This window comes from Erythrolamprus reginae, chromosome 1, assembly GCF_031021105.1.
Source record: "Erythrolamprus reginae isolate rEryReg1 chromosome 1, rEryReg1.hap1, whole genome shotgun sequence".
Classification (NCBI taxonomy): Eukaryota; Metazoa; Chordata; class Lepidosauria; order Squamata; family Dipsadidae; genus Erythrolamprus; species Erythrolamprus reginae.
In genome coordinates this window covers 283,535,930-283,563,365 of record NC_091950.1, presented here as the reverse complement: position 1 = coordinate 283,563,365, position 27,436 = coordinate 283,535,930, and the positions used below count along the sequence as shown (strand labels likewise).

The 27,436-nt window shown below is 37.0% G+C and overlaps 1 protein-coding gene across 2 annotated transcripts in view; it reads right to left on the bottom strand.

The window, feature by feature from the left end:
- DOP1A (DOP1 leucine zipper like protein A) overlaps nt 1-27,436 on the bottom strand; it is a 67,788-nt gene that overhangs the window by 39,602 nt on the left and 750 nt on the right. For both annotated transcript variants that reach the window (XM_070733135.1, XM_070733136.1), the window contains exons 2-11: nt 13,417-13,607; nt 12,181-12,362; nt 10,067-10,237; nt 9,208-9,397; nt 7,773-7,871; nt 6,841-6,940; nt 2,795-2,904; nt 2,004-2,112; nt 1,037-1,157; nt 69-188 (exon numbers count right to left, since the gene is read on the bottom strand). In XM_070733135.1, the coding sequence (XP_070589236.1) occupies nt 69-188; nt 1,037-1,157; nt 2,004-2,112; nt 2,795-2,904; nt 6,841-6,940; nt 7,773-7,871; nt 9,208-9,397; nt 10,067-10,237; nt 12,181-12,362; nt 13,417-13,554 (1,340 nt within the window). In that variant the 5' untranslated portion in view covers nt 13,555-13,607. The remainder of the gene's footprint in view (nt 1-68; nt 189-1,036; nt 1,158-2,003; nt 2,113-2,794; nt 2,905-6,840; nt 6,941-7,772; nt 7,872-9,207; nt 9,398-10,066; nt 10,238-12,180; nt 12,363-13,416; nt 13,608-27,436) is intronic.

Genomic DNA, 27,436 nt, shown 5'->3' with positions numbered 1-27,436 from the left:
AGATGATGATTCATAAACCATACATTTTAAACTTTAATATAAAAACACTTATATGAAGTGTACCTTACCTACAGCATTCTTCAAACCAACGGGCTATGTAGTCCCACATATAATAAGGCTCAAAAGAATTAAACAGAAGATTGGCAGTTTTAATCAGCTCTGCTGTTTTCTTATTTTCCCTCAATTTACTGAAAGAAAACCACAACAGCTCAGTGAAATATGTACATAGTCAATCATCTATATTCCTATTTCAAATGTACTTCTTTGTTACTTAATAGCAATGTTTAATTTTATCGCCATCTTTCCTCCCGAGTTTTCTAGCTCTCTCACACTTTTACTACACTTTACCATCTTAAAAAAAGCATTGAATAACATCTGCAAAATAAAAATGTCTGCTGTCCACCACAAACTTCCTAGAACTCATGTGTAAGAAGCTGAAAAAAAATTACTCTTTCCCTGATAACAACTTTTCAGTAGTCCCACACTCATTTAACTTCATGAATGTGACAAGAAGTAAAGAAAATACTAGGAGTGATAGCAAAGCATTAAAGCCCAAAAGTGCACAATAAGGTGGCAGAAAACCAGAGATAAGTAGGATCTTTACTAATGACTTATGGCACTTTCTAATATTAGCCAAGCATTACTGTGTAATTGTAACCTGATTAATCTGGTTTGTGTTCTGGTGCTAACTGGGGTCTGGTTAATATCTGGATTAGGGACCATCTGGAAATATTGGAACTGCAGACTCAACTAAGAAACCAAAGCACATTTCAAAAGAAGGCAATGGCAAACCTCCTTGTAGGTCAAAGGGGAAAAATGTCAGGAAAATCCATCCAAAATCCACATTGATCACCTATTTTGTGACATGATGTCCCACCCCCACCCCCCAATTTTCTGCATACTTTTTTTTTGCCCAATCAATATGAAAGCCGGCCATTTGCAGAAAACTAGTTAACAGCAGCCGTATATTCCTAGGAGAAACTGAATGATTAGGGCTATGGCAGCAATTTCTTTCTACCTCACTCCTCCTAATCACCTGCTTAGTTGAGTATGATCCTTACTGAAGGAAGACTCCATCTGAAGATCCAGTTCTGCTTTGCATTGGGTATATAATGTCCTAAACACTTCAATCAATACATCTTCTAATATTACAGGTCCTAAAAAAGCAAGGGGAAGAATTGCAATTATACTGATAAATATCCTGTACTGTGTGTTATTTATATTGTTATTAACAGATTTCCGGAAATACTGAAGAGATTTGAGCAGCATATTTTTACTGCAATTGAAGTGCTGAGAAAAGAATATTTGCACTATAAAGTTGATTCTTACAAGGAAAACAAATAATTATTCATCCACTGTATGAATATTTACTGGTTTGTGTCTCTCTGATTTCAATTACTAAGTATAATTATCTGAAAGGGTCTACTGGCACAATTGCAAAGTGTTTACATATATTTTATTCCAAGCACTAAGGTCACTAATACTGTGATACTAAATGACTTGGCAAAATCATTTTTACACTTAATAGATGGAATAAAAATGCTCTGAAAGCTGTTGGAAATGGATATTTTGGTATTGGAAAAACAATGCAATGGGATACCTATTGTTGCGTTTTATGAATTCTTAACATGTGTATATTACCATTAATCTTGGTTATTCCTAGTGCCATTTTTCTTGTATTGCTTATATGATGTGTATTTTCACTGAGTTTTGACCCCAGATTTTCCTGCTGATGTATCTGCTTCATTTACATTCCTACAGTGCTAGACAATTCTTAGATCACCTAATAATTTCCCTTAATTGTTACAAAACAGTTTTAACCTTTCCCAGCACTCCCCTGGACTAGCACCCACTTTTCTAATCTCCATCACATAGAGAAAGCTTTGAAAGTCCAAAAACTAGCTTGGTAAGTCTAAGCTAATTTTTAAAAAAATCTAGTTTCCAGTCTAATATAATGTTTACCATATGCTCAAACACACCAATGTCAATTAATATTTAGTTACCTAGCTCAGGTTTATCCAGTAAACTGATAAGAATCCGAAAAGGCTTTAGATCTTGCATCAATGTGTTCTCTTCGCTATGCACATTGACTTGCAGAATTCCTACCATAGCCTATAAGGGAAGATACTTTAAAATCAAAACATGTTTATGCATTTATGAGAATTTAAGTTAAACACAAGGTCACATACAAATCTAGTTAGTCCATATAGAAGGAATATGACATAAGAAAGAATTGTGGAAGACAGTTATAATTAATTAAGATCTGGATTTTCCAGAAATCCTATGATATAACACCTACACAAAGATCTGCACCATTATTGTTGTTACTGTTGTTATTGTAATAGTATCACAATGCTATTTTTATTGTAGTCTGGTTATTTTATGCAGTGTCTAGAACTTGTTCAGTAAGCTAGTTTATAAATCTAACAATATATTTGGGGAAGAGCAAAATCCATTATGATTTTCCTTAGTGGGAGATCTTGCTGTGCTCGTCTTTTCTATTTATAGAACCTGTTCTTTGGTGTGGGTGTAGGTGTATTTTGAATACACTCATGATATTCTTGGGGACTGAACTGTATAGTGTATCCTACAGCCTTAACATTATTCTGTGGAAGAAGGATACTTTATATATCTCACATTACATAACTACAATCCATGTTCAGTTTAATGTGATTTGCCAAGATTTATTCCTAATGCTATAGCAAAAAAGAGCACACCATGAACAACTTCAGCACTCAGAAAGTAATACAACACAGATATACATTTGTCTGCCCAACACACACAAACATATTACCTGAACTAGCATTTCCTTAGAGAATGTATTGAAGTAGTATGTTGCATGCTCTTCAGGATTACTATTTCGTGTGCTTCTAGGTCCTGTAATAGCCCCATTGTTATCAAAACCTTCAAGCAAATAAAAATAAAAGCCCAATCAATGCTATGCTTTGGCAAACCAAGAACAAAGAACAGGGAGCACAAGATCTGAGTTATGAGAACTCACCATTTTGCCGTCCAAATATTGTTGGCAAAAGGAAAGACCATTTTAAGTTAAATTTAATAAAAAGGAAACCAATTTAATAAGAGCAAAATATAAGGCTGCTTTTGTTATCTATCAAGATTCCCAAATTCCAAAGTTAATTTTATGTAGACTTTCACAAGGATTCAAGTCACTGAAATAGTAGCAATTTTGCAAAATGCACATGCACCCACACATTTATGAAGATGTACAGCAACTGAATCCGAAAAATGCTTTGTGACAATTACCTTGCCCTCTTACAAAAATCTTGCAATATGTAGATGTACTATAGAGAATAATGACATAATAAGACTGCAGATGACATATTGCTGCCCTAAGCAAAGCAAGTGGTACTCTGTGTGTGCTATGTAAAGAATACCAGAATTTCACTTTAATACTAAAATGGAACATATCTGAGGAATAATTGTCTACTTTAGAGGTACAGGACAGTCTGGATGGCATATGCAGTTTCATCCTCTAACAAAAGAAATAGAAACAATTGGCTAATATGGAAAAGTTATACCCAAATTGTTTAATTAGGAAGGAGCGGCAATGGAGCAATTAATCCATGCAGTCTTAAAACTGCATTATACTCCATATAATGGGGAACTGCTTCAGATCAACAAATTAAGGAACTACTCTGCTAAATGTTATATGACTATAAAATAATATTGTCTTATTGTATTGCTTTGTATTATATTCTGTTTATTTTACATGATGCCTAGAGTGTCTGGAGGAAGGTACGTCAAAATGCTATTTTTAGGGGGGAGGAGCTAAATCCACTGACATCTTCCCCAATAGTTGATATTGTTCATGTATAAGTCCACAAGACATCTCTTGTATGTGTGTGAGAGAGAGGGGGTGGAATGTCATGATACACCTATGACATTCTTGGAAGCTGAACTGTGGGATATTTATTTATTTGATGATGATGATGATGATAATAATAATAATACTAATAATAATAATAATAATAATAATAATAATAATTTATTAGATTTGTATACCGCGCCTCTCCAAGGACTTGGAGCGGCTCACAACAACTATACACCATGTACAAATCTAATGTTAAAAACAATTTAAAACCCTTATTATAAAAAGAAAACAATCACACAATTCAATTCAATTCAATTTAATTTATTAGATTTGTATGCCGCCCCTCTCCGAAGACTCGGGGTGGCTCACAACAACCTAACAGACCATACATAAACCATAATAGCTAGGAGTATATCAGTTTCCCCATGCCTGGCGACAAAGGTGGGTCTTCAGAAGCTTTTGAAAGGCAAGGAGGGTGGGGGCAGTCCTAATCCCTGGGGGCAGTCACAGAGAAGGCTCTTCCCCTGGGTCCCGCCAGATGGCACTGTTTAGTCAATGGGACCCAGAGAAGGCCAACTCTGGGGGACTTAATTGGTCGCTGGGATTAATATATTTACATGCCAATTTATTCTGTAGTACAACTCTGGGTGCACTTTAACCACAGTAAAACTACAAAACTATAAAATTAATAATAATTAATAATAATTTATTAGACTTGTATGACGCCCCTCTCCGAAGAATTGGGGCGGCATACAATTACAGGTAGTCCTTACTTGTGACTGCAACTGAGCCCAAAATTTCCGTTGCTAAGCAAGACAGTTATAAGTGAGTTTTCTCCCATTTTACAACCTTTTTTCTCATAGTTAAGTGAACACTGCAGCTGTTAACTTAGTAACATAGTTGTTAGGTGAATCTGACTTTGCCATTGACTTTGCTTGCCAGAAAGTAGCAAAGGGTGATCAAATGACTCTAGCACATTGCAACCATCAAAAATATAACTCAGTTGCCATGTACTTGAATTTTGACTACATGACCATGGGGATGCTGCCACAGTAGTAGTAGTAAGAGCGAAGAGCAGTCACTTTTTTCGATGCTGTTATAACTCTGAACTGCTGTAAATCAAGGACTACCTGTATCTTGTCCCACAAGAACATACAATTTCCAAGTTATTGCCAGTTAGTGGAAATCTTGTTGACAAAATCAGTCTAATTGCCATATACATAATTCTAAACAAAATTGGTATTTCAAAACTGGAAGTCTTTGTGCATGAAATGGCTGAACATGAAAAAGCATTTAATGTACACAGTTATAGAACAGGGCCTCATATTATCATCTTCCACCCCGAGTCTACAGAGAGGGGCGGAAATAAATAAATAAATAAATAAATAAATAAATAAATAAATAAATAAATAAATAAATAAATAAATAAATCTTTAAAACTATGGTTTAGATTTGTCCTCAGAAATGAGCTCAGTCCTTTCAGTCCAAGAGTACTATTCTCCTTTGGTTCAGTCTTGTAATTAAATTAGAGACTGCATTTTGAATGAACTGAAGTCTCCCAACTGGAAAGAGATGATCCTGTAAATCCCAAGACATGTAGGATTTTAAAGGTGACATCCAGCATCCAGAAGCAAATTGGCAGCCAACGCAACTATGGAAGCAATGGTGTCACATGCACCAAATAATCGGAGCCATTAACTACCCACATAGCTGTAGTGACACTCCCCTGTTATTTCTGAATGGGGGCGGGAGACCTCTCTAGGAACGGGATAAATTTATGTTTGAACAGCACACCCAATAATCTCTATTTAAAAGGTTAGATTCAGTAAATGAAATGCTAGAGGAGGACAAGAAGCAAGTATATCAGAAGAGAGAAAGAAAGCAATGCAGGGGTGAAATTCAGCAGGTTCGGACAGGTCTAGAGAACCGGTAGCAGAAATTTTTAATAGTTCGGATAACTCCCAAATACCACCTCTGGTTGGTCCCAGAGTAGGGAGGGAATGGAGATTTTGCAGTATCCTTCTCCTGCTCCGTCCACCAAACCATGTCCACAGAATTGGTAGGGAATTTTTTTTGAATTTCACTCCTGAAACAATTGACAGAGTAACGACGACCACTGGGACTCCCCAACAAACCTGAAAATATTAACCTTCCAGTTAAAATCTAGGAACAATTCTAAATCTGGAAGAGACTTCATCAACCTAGCACCCATCAAATATGCTGGAATTATTCCCGGTCAGCATGGTCAATTTCTGTGAGGGTTCCAGACCGGGAAAGGCTAATCTAATAAAAGCATCCAAAAATTATACCTCTAAAGTCTGTGTAGAGAAAGCAGAACCTGGAACTGGAATAATTACAATATTAAACAAGTTTCTCACTATTAATAATATTTCTTTTGCACAAATTTAATTTGGGAAGATAACTAAATATGTTAATGATTATTTTTTTGTGACAACTTTAAATGCATTCTTAAAACTGGTTTTGATTTTGAAAATAATTAAAGAAAACAGATAATTTGCAGAATACGTAGCTCCAATTGCAAACAGTTACAGCAGCAATCTCCCAATAATAAGATGATTAGAACTTATGTGGCCTCTTATATTTTCTATTAGTAACATAAACTGGTGTGTGTGTGTTTGTTTGTGTGAAAGTGCACATGTGCCTGCCTTTGAGTATTTTTTTTTACTCATGGAGACTACCCAGTCTATATGGTTTTTTGGCAAAAGTTTTGGAAGTGGTTGTCATCTCTTTTTTCCTAAGTCTGAGACAAAGTGATTGCCTAAGGTGGGACTAGACCTCATGATCTCTTGTTGAACCACTATACTAATGGCTCTTATTGATTCAATTATTTTGCATTAGTGGTCATATGTTAAATAGTATTCTTTGATTTTTCATTAAAATCCTGTATTTTGTTTAAATTTTTTTGCAGATTGAAAAGTAGATTGCACATTTTAAATACAAATGATATATGAAGAGATATAAATAAATATATAAATCCTGTAACATACCTAGCAGCCAGGCATAAAGCCTCCTATTGAGTGACATGTCTCTGCGTAGCACTACATGAAGAGATGCTGAAAGAATTCGGATCATGTCTGGACGTGTTGCCTAAAATTGGGAATGTCACATTTAAACAGGTGTCACATTCAAAAGCTTTATTATACGATGGAACAAAGATTATCTACTTCACTTTCAAGCACCAACAGAAATTTAAATGGGCTGTAATTGAAATATGAATGCATCTTTATTATCTTTAGTAACAAGATATAGGTGAATATATCATAGCCCCCAAGTACAAGACTTAAAAATAATTAGCACGAGAAAATACATTTTTTTCTTACCGAACAAAGTTAAAGCAAACCTGCATAGCCAAGTTTACGTAATCTAAGCACAGAGACTGATTCAAAATGCCAAAAGCAGTTTTCAACAGTAAATTTCCAGAAATGAAATTAAACAACATGCTATAAAACGTAAAGTGGTTGAACATGCACAGTTATATAAGAAGCAGCTACTGAAGCAGCCACAGCAACTTAGAAAAAGATTCACCTGTTTTAATGATAAGAGCCATTTCCCATGTTTTCTTGTACATTATGAAGCATCAGTTGTGAAGAATTTGTAATGTTGTTTTTATACTAGAAATGTGACTAAGAAGGCAGGATGGCCAAAGTAAAGAGGATTATACTTTTCCATGACAAAATAAGGTTCTGGAATGCCATTTCCAAAGCACGGGAGTCTTAAGATACAATGGACTGCCACCAGAACAAGAAGGAACTCTTTGATTTCCAATACACTATGCATCCATAGAATTTTGAAAGGAAGTTTTGAATACAGGAGATAGAAATCTAGCAACTGAAGAGTTGCTGTTTCCCACTAAAACGTTATGTAGGTTTGCAAAATTTGACGAAAAGAAAACTGGCATTTTTATTTGTGGGTACTTTACCTGACTCATGTGGAATGGAAAACAGAATAAAATGAGATCAAGCGTGCTCCTCTGTACTAAGACACTGGAATCCTGCACTGAAGTGCTTACTGCTTCTACCTGAAATAAAATTGCCATTAGAAAAGAATACAGATTAATAATGCTATTCAATTACTTTTCTAAAAATTACACTTTTACAAAAACATTAGATAGCTGCAATCCCAATTCATATAACTTTTCTTCCAATGTGCTCTCTATGCATGGAATGGTACACATAATTGTGCATTCTTTCGTTTCTGTAGACTGAATGTTGGCTTTTAAATACCGGTATATAAAACAGAGGTTGGTTCCTCCTGATCCGAACCAGTTCTATGGAACCATTAGTAACTTAATGGCATGGGTCACTAGAATCAGCAGCGACCCAGGCCTGCTACGCGCCTGAGCTGTTTCTCTTGGCGACACCTTGTTTTTTGCTTCTGCTTATGCACAGCTTTTTAAAGTACTGTGCATGTGCATGCAAAGCCCACGCACCCATGTGGCACACCCCTGTGCAAACCAGCAGCAGGAAAACCTAGAACTCACCCCTGATATAAACCTATGCACGGATGTCCAACAGTTGGTGAGGAAAAGGATAGCTGCATTACATAAATCAGGAAACAAGCTATTGGTAAGAAAAGAAATCAATAAACCAAACTCGCTCATTGCCAAAGGTCTGATTCAGAAGGAACAGAGATGTCACCAGCAAAGAAAATATATGAATTATTAGAAGTACCTGCTTCTCAGAGCAAAACTCCTATAAGTAATAAGGTATGCACAATTTGAAATAATTCATAAGAAGTGCTCCTGTCCTTGTACAAGTTGTGAGCTAAAACATAATGCGTCTCACTCAATAAATAAACAATAATGTTTTACTCTTTGGTTTTGTAATGAGTTAAATATTACCAAGGAACAGGTAATCAAAATTTGTATAATGTAGTTCCTTAATAGGCTCTTTGCATTTTTGGAATAGCATTGGGAATTTCCCAGTAATCTGAAGAAGAAGCTATCATTTACTGGGGGATTTGGCAGGAAGGAGCACAGATGATAACTTGTGACAAGTCCCTTTCTATGAAACTGCTTTGAGAGTGGCTTTTCACTTACAGCAATAGCACTTAAACTTTTATACCACTTCATAGTGCTTTATAGTTTTCTTTAAGTGATTTACAGAATCAGCATGTTTCCTCCCAATATCTGGGCCCTCATTTCACCGACCATGGAAGGTTGGAAGGCTGAGTCAACCTTGAGCCTGGTGAGACTCAAACTTGTTGCAGTGAGCAATGAGTTTTAATATTGCATTCTAACCACTGCGCCACCACGGCTCCTATATAGGCATTGTTTCTTTATGCAACGATTATAAAAATAATAATAAAAAAGTAGGAAGGCAAAAAGCTATCATTGTGGTTTCATAAACATTTACCATTAATTCAATGTCACTGCCTATGATATAGAGCTGATCCTCCATAGAAAGCTTCCTGTTGAGATGAGAGAGGACATACGTAATGCCAGGCAGCCGAATTGCAGGGCTGGTAAGAAGACTACCCCATAGTGCACTGTAGAAAGCTGATTGGTCCACTGCTGCAGCAACTTTCTCTAGTAACGTGTTAGTTCTGGAACACAAGCAACAATAAAAGACAAAATAAAAATCCAGGAAGATTCAAAGAAAAGAAGAAATGATACTTCTAGAGGAAGGTTTTATCACGTGGAATGTATTAGGAAGATAGGGCTAATATTCTTTCCCTTGAAATTCTCTTGTATCTTTTTAGAAACAATGCATCATAGAAGGGCGGCATATAAATCTAATAAAATGAATTGAATAATGTATTTTATTTGAGAGGATTAAGAACCATCTTCTTATTGGAAACAAATCTGTGACCAATTTAAATGTTAGAATAATCCAGAATTCTAAACAATAGATATAGAGGTGATATACACTAAGAATTATGATTCAGACAGAATGCTAGAGTAACTACAGTATACATAAATGGCTTTTCTTGCTTGCTTGGTCCTGCATGAATTATAATGAATTGTGACTGAACCTGTTTTCTTACAAAAGTTAGGCACAACAGATTTTTCCCAGTTCAGTCATTAGAATCTGAATACAAGAAAGAAAAAAAATAGTTTGATGTTGTAGCTGGAACTTCCAATATTTTTTTAAAGATTTATGCACCAAAATCTTTGGGGGTTTTCCCCCTCAGAAAGTTAGCTTTCATATCATAACCAATTAAAACAAGGAAGATAAGTTTTGGTAACAATAACATTTCATTATTCAACCTTACCTTTCATAATACTCAGACCCCTCTTCCAAACCAGGAAGGATCCCTGTTAATAACCCTTGCAAGCCTGGTTTCAATGTTTTGCCCAAAGGAAGGTAATACATTTCATACAAACTGAGCAATGCTGGCTTAACAGACATTGCAGCGTTAGCAAGAAGAGGAAATAGGCCAGAGCTGTAGAAATATACAAGCAAACAAAACAAAACAAAAAACACAGAGGTCAGTGCCACAGGCATGAAACACAAAAATGCTTTGAGTACCAGTTCATTGACATACTGTAATGTGTATTGTGGCTGTGCAGTCCATACATAAATGCAGCTTCTAGTTGCATATGGTGCAACTTTAGATCCATTTGAGTAACTCCAATAATAACTGCAGTGCAAAAGACTACAACCTCTCAATTTTATTTTTCTGCTAGACAATTGCTACTTTTGTTAGACAATTGCTGTTCACTTAATAATAGAATTATAGAATCATTTAATTACAAAATCATGCATTAGGCTGCTTTCTTTTACAGTTACATTAGTAGTTATGCTTGCATAATAGTTATTGAAAAATTCAGATTTTTTAAAAAAATTCACAATATATTAAATCATAAGCTAATGAACAGGATGCACAACTTGCCATATAAAGCCCCCCAAAGTTTAACATTAATCAAATTTCATTTGTTGGTTGAGAGCAGCTATTTAAACTGCCATGGTTAAAAGTAGTACAGTATATGAATATGGTCACTGGCACACAGAATATATGAATATACTATATAGCAGAGATCCCCAACCTCCAACCCCAGGTCGGTGAACTGGCACCGGTCCGCAGAATGCAAAAGGGGAGGCATACCATGGGATGCACAAACAAGTGAAGCCCCATCTGCAAGGTGCAAGCAGCACTGAACACCCCTACGCCCCCGGTCCATGGTGGTCTCTGATGCCCAAAAGGTTGGGGGCCCACTGCTGTACAGTGAAAAGTGGACTAATTGAAAGGAGAAGATGACTGCTAAATATCTGTTAAATCAAAGTGTACAATATGATAATCCCATGCAAATAACTTTGTGTAACATATCATATTATTATTATTTATTAGATTTGTATGCCGCCCCTCTCCGTAGACTCGGGGCGGCTCACAACAGTGATAAAAACAATACATGGTAACAAATCTAATAATTAAAATCTAAAATAACAGTTATACATTAAAAAGTCTAAAAAGAAAAAAACCCCAATAGATAAAATACATACACACAGTCATATCATGCACAAAACTACATAGGCAAGGGGGGGAATGTCTCAGTTCCCCCAAGCCTGACGACAGAGGTGGGTTTTAAGGAGTTTACATATACGTTCTGCCGCACGAATCCCAGCGGCCGGTTAGGTCCCACAGAGTTGGCCTTCTCCGGGTCCCGTCGACTAAACAATGTCGTCTGGCGGGACCCAGGGGAAGAACCTTCTCTGTGGCGGCTCCGACCCTCTGGAATCAGCTCCCCCCAGAGATTAGGATTGCCCCCACCCTCCTTGCCTTTCGTAAACTTTTTAAAACCCACCTCTGCCGTCAGGCATGGGGGAACTGAGACATCTCCCCTTGCCTATATAGTTTTGTGTATGATATGACTGTGTATATGTTTTTATATATTGGGGTCTTTTTTTTTTTTTGACTTTTTAATGTAAAACTGTTATTTTAGATTTTAATTATTAGATTTGTTACCATGTATTGTTTTTATCACTGTTGTGAGCTGCCCCGAGTCTGCGGAGAGGGGCGGCATACAAATCTAATAAATAATAATAATAATAATAATAATAATAATAATAATAATAATAATAATAATATTTATATGAATCAGTGAAAAAGTGGTTCACTGAATGAGAAATTGTCTACATCTAAGTCTGGTAAATTGAGAGGGAAGGGAGGGAGAGAGAGGAAATAAAAGAGATGGGGGAGAGCTTGCTCCAAACTGGAAGTTTCTAGTTGATGTTTATATAATTGTCAGTTCAGTACAATGGGAAATGTAATCAAACGCATTGAGAATGGGGTTTTGCAGTATGGCGTATGAACTGCTACTGTAGAAAATTTTATTGCAGCAAAAGCTATTTGACTAAAATAAGACCGCAAAATGTAATTTTGCTTACCTGTACAAGAAGAGATCTTTGGCCAGGCGCTTGGGGCCAATGATTTTGAAAACAATCTCATATGTCTCAAGGGCCTTCCGATGCACCCCACCAGGCAGGGCAGGATGAAGGCATTGTGCAAGGCGCTTCCCGATGGTCAGCTTTTTAGGTACAACTTGGTACTTTGCATTGTTTTGAAGAACCTGACAAGAAACAGTTAGATCTCTTGGAAGGTATCGCAAAAGCTTTAGTCAGAAAATGATTTACAGTGTTCCCTCGATTTTCGCGGGGGATGCGTTCCAAGGCCACCCACGAAAGTCGAATTTCCGCGAAGTAGAGATGCGGAAGTAAATACAGTACACTATTTTTGGCTATGAACAGTATCACAAGCTTTCCCTTAACACTTAAAACCCCTAAATTACAATTTCCCATTCCCTTAGCAACCATTTAGATTATTACTCACCATGTTTATTTATTAAAGTTTATTAAAAAAAAATTTTATTAAAGGCGGATGAAAGTTTGGCGATGACATATGACATCATCGGGTGGGAAAAACCGTGGTATAGGGAAAAAATCCGCAATGTATTTTTTAATTAATATTTTTGAAAAACTGTGGTATAGACTTTTCGCGAAGTTTGAACCCGCGAAAATCGAGGGAACACTGTATTGGATTAAGCAGCCTGAAAACAAATTTTCTGAATATATGCTGTCAATCAAATCATATTGCAGTAAGAAAAACTGATTCTTCAGCGTAGATGCTCAAAAGTTGTTGTTTAGCAAACTGGCTTTCATAATTAACTTTCTTCCATATTTACACATGAATATTTATTTATATATTAATAATGTATAATTATTATAGTCTATTATTTGTTGCTATGTACGGTAGGAGTTTTGCTTACACTGATGTCATGGCAGCAGAAGTATATTAATTAACTTCCTCGCCCCCTCAGGCTTTCTACCTAGTGCATTAAAGCATTTGTAAGACCTCTTCCTGAATAGAATTCATTATATTATGGCAACTGAGTGGAAAGAATCACCCCCAAGGATCAGGCATAAATTCTTCTCTTACTTTCCCTTTAATAAGTACTGTATAAAAACAAGAGTCAGATTTTGTCTGGTGTAACAATTATAAAATGACATATATAAACTACAAAAAACATTTTACTCCAATTTCATCAAACAATAGTCTATAACAATAAAATGATTTTTTTATTCCACTGCATATCCCCCCCCCAATCAGAGATCTGTCCATCATACCTTATTTAGCTTTCCAAGAGATGAAATCAAGTCAGCCCACTCACTAGAGTACTCAAAACTTTTCAGTGCCTTGTCGACAGCTGCTACATAGTTCCTGTACTTGGAATCACCCAGCAGCTCCAGCTCCTCTGTATTCATCCTCCTGCAGGATCCCACCAGAGATCAATTTGCAATGCATGTAAAAGTATTAGCTGGAAAAGACAGATTCACATTTCACCAACTCCATTTTTCCCCCATTTGTCAAAGTAATAATAATAAGTAGATACTTCTTTACTTTATTTATTTGTCAAGCATGTAAAGGTAGTTGGTATTGGTATAAACATAGACATTAGCAAGGTTGGCATAGGTAAATTAGGCAATAGGACAGTACGACAGGGATGGTAGCAGGGGTGGGCTACTGCCTGGATGGGGGGGAACGCAGTGGGGTAGCAAAAATGGAGCTCCACCCCAGAGCACCCAATTTGCACTGAAAGATGTTGAAAGAAAATGCAGGGCGTCCTGCATAAGCCACAGCCACAGTGTGGTAGTAAAAAATTTGGTAGCCCTTCACTGGACGGTAGGCACAATGGTGCGCTTATGCATGCCCCTTACAGACCTCTTAGGAATGGGGTGAGGTCAACTGTAGATAGTGTAAGGTTAAAGTTTTTGGGGTTTGGGGAGCAAACCACTGATACTGCACCCTGCTGAATATAATTATTATGAAATCTGCAAAAAAATATTAGCTCCTGTGAAGCAAGAGTGGAAGGAATTCAGTTTTAGACCTTCCATGCACTCACCTTCGGTCAACTCTCCTCCCGAAGTAACTTTTTGTGAAAATGGGTGACTATATAAATTTTATTAATAAGTGAATAAAATACATAGGTTGATGATGTAAATAATAAAAATATAAATATAAAAATAATAAAAAATAAAATACATAAGTCGACGAATAAAAGCATTTTGCTGACTACTGTATGTCAAATTATTTAATGCCACTGACAATACTGCTACCCTTCAAAAAGACCTTGACTATATATCAGAATGGTCAAACAAGTGGCAACTTCAAATCTCAACCAACAAATGCTCTGTCTTAAACACTGGCAAAAAGAATCAGAACACAAAATACAAACTTGGAGGACACAACCTTGTTAAACAACTGTCATTCTGTCAAGAGCCTTGAAATACTCATCTAATGATCTAAGTGCCAAAGCCCACTGCAACATTGCCAAAAAGGCACTAAGAGTAGTCAATGTAATCTTGCATAGCTTCTTCTCTGGCAATATTATATTGCTAACTAGAGCATTCAAAACATTTGCTAGACCAATTGTCGAATACAACTCACCTGTCTGGAACCTACATTAATACATTAATACAATTGAGAGAGTCCAAAAATAGTTCATGAGAAAAGACCTCCACTCCTCTGCTCGCAACAGAATACCTTTATTTATTTTTATTTTTATTTATTTATTTATTTTGTCCAATACACAATGAGGGTTTTAGTGGGTATATATGAATATACACATAGTAAAATACATGATGAAGGTTATAGAGGAGATACTCATAGTAAAATATATCTAAGAAATAATAGAAAAGAAGATATAGGAATAGAATATATCAATGAAAGAATTGATTATTGTACCGGACTTGAAATCTTGGGTTTAGGCAATTTAGAACTATATCGCCTTCAAACAGATCTAAATGTAGTTCATAAAATTATCTGCCACAATGTCCTACCAGTCAATGACTACTTCAGCTTTAACCAAAATAATACAGTACAGTAGATACTAACTCTATGCAAACCACTCCAAACCTGACTGCAGAAAATATGACTTCAGCAAGAGTGATCAATGCCTGGAATTCACTACCTGACCCCAAACCCTGAAAACTTTAACCTTAGACTATCTACTGTTGACCTCACCCTATTCCTAAGAGGTCACTTAAGGGGGCTGCATAAGCGCACCACCTGCCTACCATCCTTGTGCGACTATCCTCATTTATTTGTATTTACTTTGCTTATGTTTATATCTATACCTGCTATCTTGTACATGTTGGCAAACAAATAAATAAAATAAAAATACAGTCACTGCTGGGGACTTGGAATATCACCTTGAATGATATGATATGTGGAGCAAAGGAAGGGATTGTATACAGTGGGCAGAGACACCTTCTTTGAATATAAATTCTGCTTTGAATGATGACCCCATTTTTAATATTTCAGGGAATCAGGAAACTTCTAGAGCAGGGGTGAGATGTCATGTGATGTATCGGGACTTTCCCTCCTTTTGCTAAACTGCTGCTGGCCACGAGTTTGACACCCCTGTTCTAGAGAATGAATCAATACAGTGTTGTAAGCTTCCCAGAGGCACACAATAGTGGCATGGATGTCATATAAAATTTAATAAATAAATAAAAATATATTAAAAACTCTGTAATCCTCGCTCTGTTGACCCTTCTTTCAATTCAAAATAATATCATATTAATATATCTAGAAAATAGATCTGAAGGCTCGTTTCAGTATAGAAAATTTCAGGGGAAACTCAGGGAATTAGAAAATAATTGATATTCCAATAAGAAAAAGAAATTAATATTTTTATTGCTAATCACAAATTTTTAATTGCTAACAAAATCATTAGGAATTTTAAGTTATTTGTTAACATTATTATAACTATTAGTTTTCCAAATTCTAAACAATTTGTTTGGATTTTTATATATTTTCACATATTTCACATACAGTTTATTTCACACATTTTATTGCAACACTATTTTCAAATCTGTTTATTTACAGTATTCTATACGTTACTGCAAGACAACAGGCATCAAAGGGTTGTAAACTTGCTGCACTTTGTAGGAACACTTTCTTGCTTCAAGCAACCTGAAGTGTTCCAACAGGAGCTTATCAGGGGATGAATAATCATCAGCTTAATCATTTAATATTTTTACTACGGCTCCGGTAAAAGAGAGCAGACACATCTCTCTTTAACAGAATTGTTCCTGTGACAGAATTGTTAAGCAGATATATCTGCAACCGAGGTATCATTTTCAAATAGGTGCTGCATAAACTAATTTTACACGTTGGTAATAATCCAGATTTAGCATTAAGAAAGTGTGAAACAAAGCATCATGCAGTTATAAAAACTAAACATGTGCTGGAAGAACCCAAAAAAACCCTGGTAAGAATCCAAAGCCTTAATTCATCAAAGCACAACAAAATGAACGCAGAAAATAAAAGACTATGTAAAACAACAAAACAACTTTGAATTGCACACTATTGGTAGAGGGTTTTTTTAGCAGTCAGATATATGCGGATCATGACTTACTAAGGTAAAGAGATTACTCCACAAATGAAATGGGCAGGGATTTTTTTTAAGGTTCATCTTGGAAGACACATATCCATTATCAATACAAGGTTAGGGTAGGAGAGAAAAACACTTCACTATAGCATTCAAAATTGTACTGGTGCAGTAACCTTCACTACACCAGCTATTATAATACAGTGATACCTTGTCTTACGAACTTAACTGGTTCCGGGACGAGGTTTGTAAGGTGAAAAGTTTATAAGACAAAACAATGTTTCCCATAGGAATCAATGGAAAAGCGATTAATGCGTGCAAGCCCAAAATTCCCCCCCTTTGCCAGCTGAAGCACCAGTTTTTGCGCTGCTGGGATTTCCCTGAGGCTCCCCTCCATGGGAAACCCCACCTCTGGACTTCCGTGTTTTTGCGATGCTGCGATTTTGCTGAGGCTTCCCTCGCTGGGAAACCCCACCTCCGGATTTCCATTGCCAGTGAAGCACCCGTTTTTGTAATGCTGGGATTCCCCTGCAGGGATTCCCTTGCAGCATCGCAAAAACGTGGAAGTCCAGAGGTGGGGTTTCCCATGGAGGGGAGCCTCAGGGGAATCCCAGCACCACAAAAACCGACGCTTCACTGGCAACAGAAAGTCCGGAGGTGGGGTTTCCCAACAAGGTGAGCCTTCGCCTGGCAATGGAAATCCGGAGGCGGGGCATCCAAGCGGCGGTGACAGGTTCGTAAGGTGAAAATAGTTCAGAAAAGGCAAAAAAATCTTAAACCCTAGGTTCGTATCTCAAAAGGTTCATATGACGAGGGGTTCGTAAGACGAGGTATCACTGTCCTTGAATAATTAGCTCTCTCTACATGTGACATGAATGCTGTTCATGACAAATAGTGCCCCCCAATCAGATGGTGAAATCTTATCTTCCAATTTATGAATTTGGAGAAAAGTGTGCTGACATAAAAATGCAATTCTCTCACTGCACTAACAAACCTGGAAAGTGGCACTGCCAATTTTATTTTAATGCAGTACAAGTTAAGAAAAATGATTGACGGACCTCCCTGGCTTATTTCCCATGCTGCCAAGTATCTATTAACCCACACAGGTAAACTGAAGACTTCACATGGGACTTTCAGGCACCCACATGGGTGGGTAACTTGGGCAGGCACTTAGAAACATGAGTAGGAAGGCAGGTACTACAAACAGGCATTTTGGAGTGCAGGTAGATGTGTGAGTGAGCAGAAAAGTGGCAGGAACAGGAGTGACTTGTAGGAAGCCAGGAGGGAAGATCAGAAACAATCACGTAAACTTGTGGGATGCTGCAAGTATCATAATTGCAAGCCAATTGCAGGCACACAAACAGCAATCGAATACCCACGGGGATGCTGCAATGGCTCCAACCATATTATTCATGCATACTCTGTTGGTTGAGGCAGGCAGGATTCTCTTGGGTACCACTTGTTGGGGGTCAAGGGAAAAGGAGGGTTTTTCCTTCTCTTTCTGCTTAAGATTCCCATGTACAATTGGTGGGCCACTGGGTGACACAGAATGCTGGAGTCAATAGGCTTTGGCCCGATTCAGCATGGCTCTTCTTATGTTCTTATGCACTTCACTGCATCCATGGGGAAAAAAGGTACCAAGAAAGGTCAACTTCAAAACTGGAACAATTAAAGACAACTTTAATCTACCTCAATTCTTAACTGGAGATGAAACTGATGATGTCATAAATACAAGATATATATTTTTAAAAAATTGATTACTGGGTATGCTCATGTTGCATTTATAGGGATGTAACTGTATCACAGCCAAAAAAAGTCACATCGATGAATCAGGAATGATTCTACTTTTAAATTTCTAATGTCTCCTTGAGAAGGTACCGTACAAATCAAATTGTGGGCTGAGGGAACATTTTTGCAGCTTTCTGGAAAGCATAAATGGCATTCTTGGTCCCATAAGTCTTTCAGAAACTTATAACATCTATTTTACCCTCAAACATCCCTATCCATAGCCTTTGCTTCTGGAATGTGGTTCGCAAACTTATGGAATTGTGCCCATTTAATTTAAGATGTTTCTCTTTCTTGTCTTTTCTCCTAGACCTAGACAACATAAATTCTCAAGATTCCTCTGCCATAGAGATAGGAAATGGGGGAAAATACATAATTGCCACTACTGTAATAGCATAAGTATCAAATGGAATCTTTAATGCTCTGAGGAAACTGGCAAACAGCTTCTACAGCTGCATTTAAATTGCTGAACTGTTGAAAAAATAAAGTTGAACTTGTAATCTCAAAATGAACTATTTTCTCATCCTGATTCTTGCATCCAGGATCATTATTTCTCATAGATAAAGCAGATCCTGCCCTTTTTACTGAATTTAATCTATAGAACTAAAGAATACACTTGAAATTAATAAATATACAGTACTGACAATTTGGGTTATAATTGAATATTAAATAACCATTCAAACAGCAGGTAATTCTATAATTAATTACCATTCTATATGGCAATGGTTCCTGATTTAGAGATTCTTAAACAAACTCACATAATTGCCAGTGGACTGATTGTTACGTAGACATTTCATGCTCTAAAGGTGATATAATTTTGAATACCAAATATAACATTTCTTATTTTAGGTGCAGGTGATAATTCTTTTAACCCAATACAATTCACAAACATAGTAACAAGGCTATTTTATAACTTCTGAATATTGCCTTTAAGAAATGGAATAACTATAATCAACAAAAGCACTACTATAGAGGTTTTTCTTCCACAAGTGATTATATATAACTGTAATTGTATGGTGATATTTATTTATTTATTTGATTTTTATGCCTCCCTTCTCCTTAGACTCAGGGCGGCTTACAACATGTTAGCAATAGCACTTTTTAACAGAGACAACACATTGCCCCCACAACACATTGCCCCTTCCTTCCGAAAGGATGGAAGCCTGAGTCAACCTTGAGCCGGTGATGAGATTTGAACCACTGACCTACAGATCTACAGTCAGCTTCAGTGGCCTGCAGTGCAGCACTCTACGTGCTGTGCCACCCTGGTTATATGTAACTATATCATCCTCTGATATGATTCTTATTATAGATAACAATGATTGAACATTTGTATATAGAGAAGATAATCTATACATTTTAATAACCCCTTTCCTGGGTTTTTATCTGTCATTTGAAATGCTATACTGAATAATTCTCTTTTTTTTTCGTAAAAAAAATTGCAGTTATATTCCAATTGGTCATATACTAAGAATATAAGATTTTTCTACATGCTATGATCAAATAACAAAATCAAAATTTTATTCAGTGCATGCTTAATATTCCATTTGGTAAAAGACTAAAAATAAGTGATGCTCCACAAAATGAATGAAAACATTTTAATTATTAAGAATACAGTAGTAGTGGGATATTGATATAGCTGAAAAATTCAGAACATGTTACATAATAAACTGAGAAATTAAATATTTGAACTCATAATGAAGCTGCAAGTGTAATTCAATTTAGTTTCAATTTTATAAGGTCCATTCACATCAGCAGCCTGGCTGATTCTGCTTTCTGAAGCAACTTTTACATCTCTATTATTGTGGCATAATATTGCCTTTTAATTTAATAACTAGAGTTGTTTCTGTTTGTACATTTTGCTGTTTCTATCACTCAAATTCCAATATTGGCCTGTTCTTGACCGAATAGGCAATCACACTCACTATAGCAATAACTACATTCCCTAATCAAAATGCTGTAAATCATTTAGATATAAATCATCAATGCCTGGCTGTTTCACCGTCATGATTCTATTTATATTGTGCTGCCATGTTTTTGCATTGTCCATCTTTTCTAAAACAAATAAGAGGCTGTCTGTCCTATGAAAGAATTGATAAAACCAAGGCAGGAAAATTGAAGCCTTCAATCTCTTTTTCATAGTCACTAGAGCCTCCTGTAATCATAATTGCTGAAAATAGGTGATATGATTTTCCAATATTTTGAGAGGAAATATGCAAAAACATATGTCTTGGTAGCCAGGATTACCCATACATTTCATATACATTTATTAGCAATGATTTAATTAATATATGGGATCTAGTAATATAGAACCACTAAATTACTTAATATTGAAGGTCTAGATTTAAAATAACTTACAGGCAGAATAAAACAGTCAATTGAAAATTACAATTTTAGACTCCTATTTTATACAAGGAATCTTATGTACCAATATGATAGTTTAGCAGTGAATATGAAAAAGCAGTAGAACAGGTTGATAGGCATAGACCGTGAGTTTTATTCCTGCCTTAGGCACGATGCCAGCAGAGTGCCTTTCGGCCAGTCATTTTCTCTCGGCCCTAGGAAGGAAGCAATTGCATACTACTTCTGCAATCTTGCCAAGGCAGTCACCTGGGTCAACAGTGGTAACTTAAGGGAAGAGTAGGGGAGGGAAGAGGAAGGGAAGGAGGGAGAAAGAAAGAAAGAAAGAGAGAGAGGGAGGAAAGGAGGGGAGGAAATCTAATACAGTGATACAATTAAGTCTTACGAACTTAATTGGTTCCAGGACGAGGTTCATAAGGTGAAAAGTTCGTAAGACGAAACAGTGTTTCCCATAGGAATCAATGGAAAAGCGATTAATGCGTGCAAGCCCAAAATTCACCCCTTTTGCCAGCCGAAGCGCCCGTTTTCGCACTGCTGGGATTCCCCTGAGGCTCCCCTCCATGGGAAACCCCACCTCTGGACTTCCATGTTTTTGCGATGCTGCACGGGAATCCATGGAGGGGAGCCTCAGGGGAATCCCAGCATCACAAAAACGGGGGCTTCACTGGCAACGGAAGGTCCGGAGGTGGGGTTTCTCAACGAGGGGAGCCTTTGCCTGGCAACAGAAGTCTGGAGGCGGGGTATCCCAGCGGCGGCGGTGGGTTTGTAAGGTGAAAATAGTTGGGAAGAAGAGGCAAAAAAATCTTAAACCCCAGGTAAAAGTTCGTATGATGAAGGGTTCATAAGATGAGGTATCACTGTATTAGCAAAGCTAAACATGTGCATTTACTCTAATTACTGTTAACTATTACACATAAAATTGGCTACTCTGAATCTCCATGGCTAGGAAGTTACTTTGTATTGCTTATAATTTCATGCAGATAGAATTATAAATATTTTCTACATTACAGAAATAATTAAAAATTTCTTTAATTAAATCTTTCCCATAAAATGAAAGTGTTTCCTTATTTTGCACTTTAGAATAAGGAATACAGTACTTTATCTATTGCTATGTGAAGCTCAGGACATTTTATGCTTGTTTGAAAAACATCGCTTTAACTCAGCCTTAAGAACTTTACATATTCCATCACAACCCCAAACTAGGAACAGAAAGTATGAAATACAATTATCGGAAATAAAATATTTTATGTTAAAATAAATCCAACAACACATATCAACTGAGGAATAACTTTAAAAAAACACTAGTATCAGAAATGTAGACAGTTGGGGGAAGCATACTGTTGCATTTACAAGATGTCAGAACATCAGTGTAATAGCAATACAAATGTACACATTCTCTTTATCATTCCTTTGGCAGCAGATATACAGTACATACTAGATTTATTTATTTATTTAAAACAGGTGTATAGTTATCCAGAGTTGAAAGATGAGTGGTTATATAAATGTTTTGAATGAATGAATGAATGACTCAGTTTATCACCTCAGATGTGTTTTCCTTTGAATCCAGACAATACAGCCTAACTCACATGGTGGTGGACCTCACATGCTCTTCCTAAGCTGAGACAAAAGCATTATAGAACTACTACATTACCATGTCCTAAAAGCTTTTTTTTTCTAGACCAGGGAAGAAAGTGCTATGTGCTTAGAAAACATTTCCTAACAATAGCTGATAACATAATCTCTCCCATGCTATTTGTTCGATTTACTATCAGTGAAACATTAACCAAATGTTTATATTTCTTTATCTTAGTTCCTTTGTTTTACTTTTTAAAAACTTCCCAACTCAGCCTGTTGGTTTGTCCAGATCTCCAGTGTTATAACTTGTAATAAAACTAAAATGCAACATTTAAGAACAAGTCATATTCCCTTATATTTTTGCCCTCCAGGAATTGGGAGGGAAAGGTTAGTCTTTTGTTTGGTGACAGAAAGCCAAGCTGAACATCCTATACTTTATTGAATAATACATCCTACCTCCGTTACTGTAATTGCATCTGAGGTTTTACCTATAAGTATCAGAATTCCTTGATTTCTATTAATTCATTTATGTAATGTTCAGTTCCCAACAATTATAGTTATCAGAAAAGAATGACTGTCCCTGAGAGTTTTCAATTTAATGGAAGAAACCTACCTAAATATAAAACCAAATAATTTGCTTGCATTTGAAATACAAAGGTTTTAAAAATATTTCTTGTTGTGGTTAGCTCTGGCCCAGCTCCTGCCCCAAGGAATTTGGAGGTGGAGGTGGGGGAGACATCCACATGCCGCAGGCCTCTTTTGCTCCCAGTAGAATCTACCGACGAAGCCTCCTCTGACCAAGGAAGTGTGAGTGACAGGGAAGAGGGGAGTTTGGCAGACAGCCCCACGCATGCGTAGAGTGATGCATAGGAGACAACAACTAAAGGATTATTACAAGAGAAAACGAGGCCACCTGTGGTTGGGTGGGGCTGCTGTAATTAGTGCTACAGATAAAAGTGCAGCCTGGTGTTTTAGCCTCATGGCAGTTTATCTGATTCATTGTTTCGTCAAGATCATGGTTTTTGCTGTTCAGGATTGTGTGTGTGGACTCTCTGGACTTTAGAATTGGACTCAATTTCCCAGTTATTGGGTGAGCAATTGGACTGCATTTAACCTGTGTCTTGTGTGTACCAGAAAATCCCTTTGACATTTAAAAAGGGAGCTGTTTCTGTTTTTCTGTTTATAAAAACTTTTGGGTTTTCCTTTTATCCTGTAGTGTGTGTCTTCCTGGACTAATTACCCTGTAATTACGGGCGGTTGAGACACGTGGGCAGAACATTTCTTAAATACCCAGAATTGTATCCCTATAGCAGGAATGGTAGAAAATTTCACTATTACTCTTTAATACCTGCCATCAAGGTTTTATTTACTTACTTATATCAGTAACAGTGTAGTAAGCTATTGGTCTTAAAAAATGATTTTTGTGTGTGTGTTTTTAATAGTGCAAATCCCATACTTGAGAGGAAACATCATAAAAATAATGATATCTCCCTTGCAAAAAACTACACTGTAAGGCACAATAATTGTTCAAAGATTTTTAGATACACGATTTTCTGATTCTCTACAATACTTGTACACATTTACCCATAGCCAGTCCCACCATGTGGATCAAGCTCACAGCCTTACCTTGGGTTATTTTGTTTAGTAATTTCAATAAATTAATAAATAGAAAAACAGATATGCTTTATAGTTATGCTCTATCTTCTAGTTAATTTTTAATTCCCAATAATGTTTTTAAGACCCTATGCATTATCTCTGTATTTTTAAATGCCTTTTCTTGTGTGATAGGAAGACTGTAAAAGGATTTATTTTGTTTGTTTCCTCTTCTATGCCAAATCTACACTTGAGAATTCCCCAACTCTCAGCTGAACATGAGTGGAAGGAGAAACCTTTTCCATTGGTGGATGCCATTTCATACCCTGGTTAGACTGATTGAAAGAAGGTACATGAGTACAATTCAAACACGTGACTATTACTATAACAGACATGACACATTGACTGTTAGAAACACATTAGAAAATTGAGGGGAGTATTGGGAAAGAAATGGGAAAATACCTGAGTATCTGAGTGTTGGACAGTAAACAAAACTAAACATCTGATATACAATTTGTAATTGGATCTTACCAGAATCTCTGATTTAACGGCAAATAATAAAATTCTATTCCTGAAATCAAATGCAGGATAACCTTAGGCTGCATTGCAATAGTTAACATGACTAAGATCTGGTAAAGCAGGGATATTGATTTAAACACAAAAAGCAGGCTGATTATAGTCTTCCCTATAATGTTGTATGGGGTGTGAGAGTTGGACACTAAGAATGGCTGATCAAAGAATTGATGTCTTTGAAATGTGGTGCTGGCGTAAATTACTGTGAATACCTGGACAGCCAGAGTAACTAACAAATAGGTGTTAAATCACTTCCTCACTGGAAGATAAAATTGTAAGACTATGTCTGATTTACTTTGGCCATGTTATACTTGCAAATTCATTGGAGAAGGCAAGGAATGGTTAGTAGACAAAGAAGAAGAGGCAAACAAAGAACATGATGGCTTGATACCGTCAAATCTGATGCAAAGTTGAACATACAACAATTGAAAAAAGCTATGCTTGATAGAGTAGTATAGAGCAGGGGTCCCCAACCGCCGGTCCGCGGACCAGTATCGGGCCGCAAGGCATGTTGCACCGGTCCGCGGAGTCAGCAGCTGCTGTGGAGCCGGCGAGTGCCAAGCTGTTTCCTGTCTCTTTCCCCTCGCGTTCACTCAGGACCGCCGTTTCCCTCGGGCTGAGAAAACCTTTACTTGCTTGCTTGCTTTCTTCCTTTCCTGTCTTTCTTCTCTTGTTGAAAGTGGTCTATTTCCTCCTTGCGAAGCCCTCGCAAAGCCCTTGCTCTGCCTGCAGCTCAAACGGAAAGGCTTTGGCATTGTGCAGCTCTTTTTTTGCTAGGCTCCCCCACCCTATTCCCGGGGTCCTGGGTAGGAGCGAAGCCAGTGGTGTGCGTGTGACCATGAAACCCCCACCACCAGCTCCGGTAATTTTCTTTTGGAAGGATTCCTTGCTGCAAGAAAATTACCGGATCTGGTGGTGGGCACTCCAAGCAGGCAGCGATCACAAAGGAAGGTGACTGTGTCCATGGAGGCACCTCCCCCTCCTCTGGGATTCCTTGCTGGAATCCCAGCCGGAGCGGGCGGTGGCAGGGGGGTGTCCTCTGAATCTGCTGAAAGGCAAACGGCGGTCCCGAGTGAATGCGAGGGGAAAGAGACAGGAAACCGCCCCTTCCTACACTTCCTCCCTCCGTCACCTCGGTTCCCCCGCAAAATTAAAAAGGGGGGGAGGGAAGAGAGACAATGGAATGATAAGCTATACCCTCATGCTTAATCCCGCCCAAAACCACACCCCTTTCCGCCCCCACCGGGCCATAGAAAAATTGTCTTGCTGAAACTGGTCCCTGGTGGAAAAAAGGTTGGGGACCACTGGTATAGAGAACAGTTGCTATAAAGTCACCGAGCGGACATAGAAACAAAGAAGAAGATTGACGGCAGAAAAAGACCTCATGGTCTATTCTAGTCTGCCCTTGTACTATTTCCTGTATTTTAAAACAACAATGAATGATAAATACATAATAGCAGCAGTTGAATTTTATCTGCTGACTTTTTAAGTGTAACAACCCTAAGATTATAATGTATTCTGAATTGTATAACTTTATTTTAACAGTGAAATCCAGACTAATTTAGAAGATAGCACCTATGAATGCTGTGAGAAATATTTCTCAAAAAAGATGAGAATTGCAAAAGCTTTTGGGAAAAAGCAAATGGAGGTGACAGCCAGTTTTTTTAGAAAAATGCATCTATCTGTCTGATTTTTTCACCACTGGCTTTTTGTTAAAGTTCAAAACTTGGGCTTCATTCAATGTTTCAGGTAATTCTCTTGGCCAGTAAGAGTAGATACTCATCCAGATAAGTTTACTTTTCTTCATCATATACACTAGACACAATCTCTCTCAGCATCTATTCTTTTTTTTTACTTAAGTCCTCTGATTAATATTTGCCATATCAATATTTCAGCTTCTATCATCAAACTATAGCTGAAACTTCCATAGAAACCTCACAAAGGAAGAAATTGGCATAAGCAATAATTCATTCATCCAAAAGTACTCTTTGACTGTGAAAAACTTAGATGTGCAAAAAATAAAAATAAATGAAAAGCTGCAGGCTGTAATACAGAAAAATATTTCCTAAGAACAAAATTTATTTATTACATAGCGCTCTGAAAGTTACTTTTCTCCTCAACTAAAGTAATATTTTAGGTTCACACAATATCTCTGGGCAATAGTAACAGACAGAGGCCTTTTCAACCTCTTCCCAGTCCAATAAATAAATATAATAAAACTACTGTAACATTAACTAATCCCTATGGGCATAGAATGAAGAGGATAGATTAGAAGAAACATTGATTTGTTAACTTCCCCTCCGCGCAAATGGGCTTTCAAGAAAAGATGCTACTCCGTATTATAGAATGTATAATTGGCATGCACAACATTCTTGGCACAGGAAGCTAAATATAAAGAAGAGGCAAGAAGAGGAGATGATGATGACGGGAAAGCTATTTGTACCATCCTACTATGCACAAAGAAGCCCTACAATGTCTAATCAGGGTTTCAGGAGACTGAAACTAAAAGAAATAAAACACTCTGCCATAAAAATCAAATAACCCTCAATTTCTGTTTCTTTATTCACTGCAACAAAGAACAGAAGAAATACTGTATACCTTAAGAGGGGATCAGTTACTCCTTTTACACGTTTAAAGTGAGGGGAAAAATTGAAATGATGGCTTTTTCTCTGTTTTAAATAAGACGATAAAATAAAACAAGTTAGAAATAAAAAATTTACGAGTGGCTAGAAATTAAAACAAACCAGCAAACGGAAATAGACAGTAATTGTAAATATCAACACCAATGGAAATTAATATTGCCACAGATTAACAATTTGGTAGACAGACCTATATGCATAGAATGTATGTAAGGATGTTGGCAT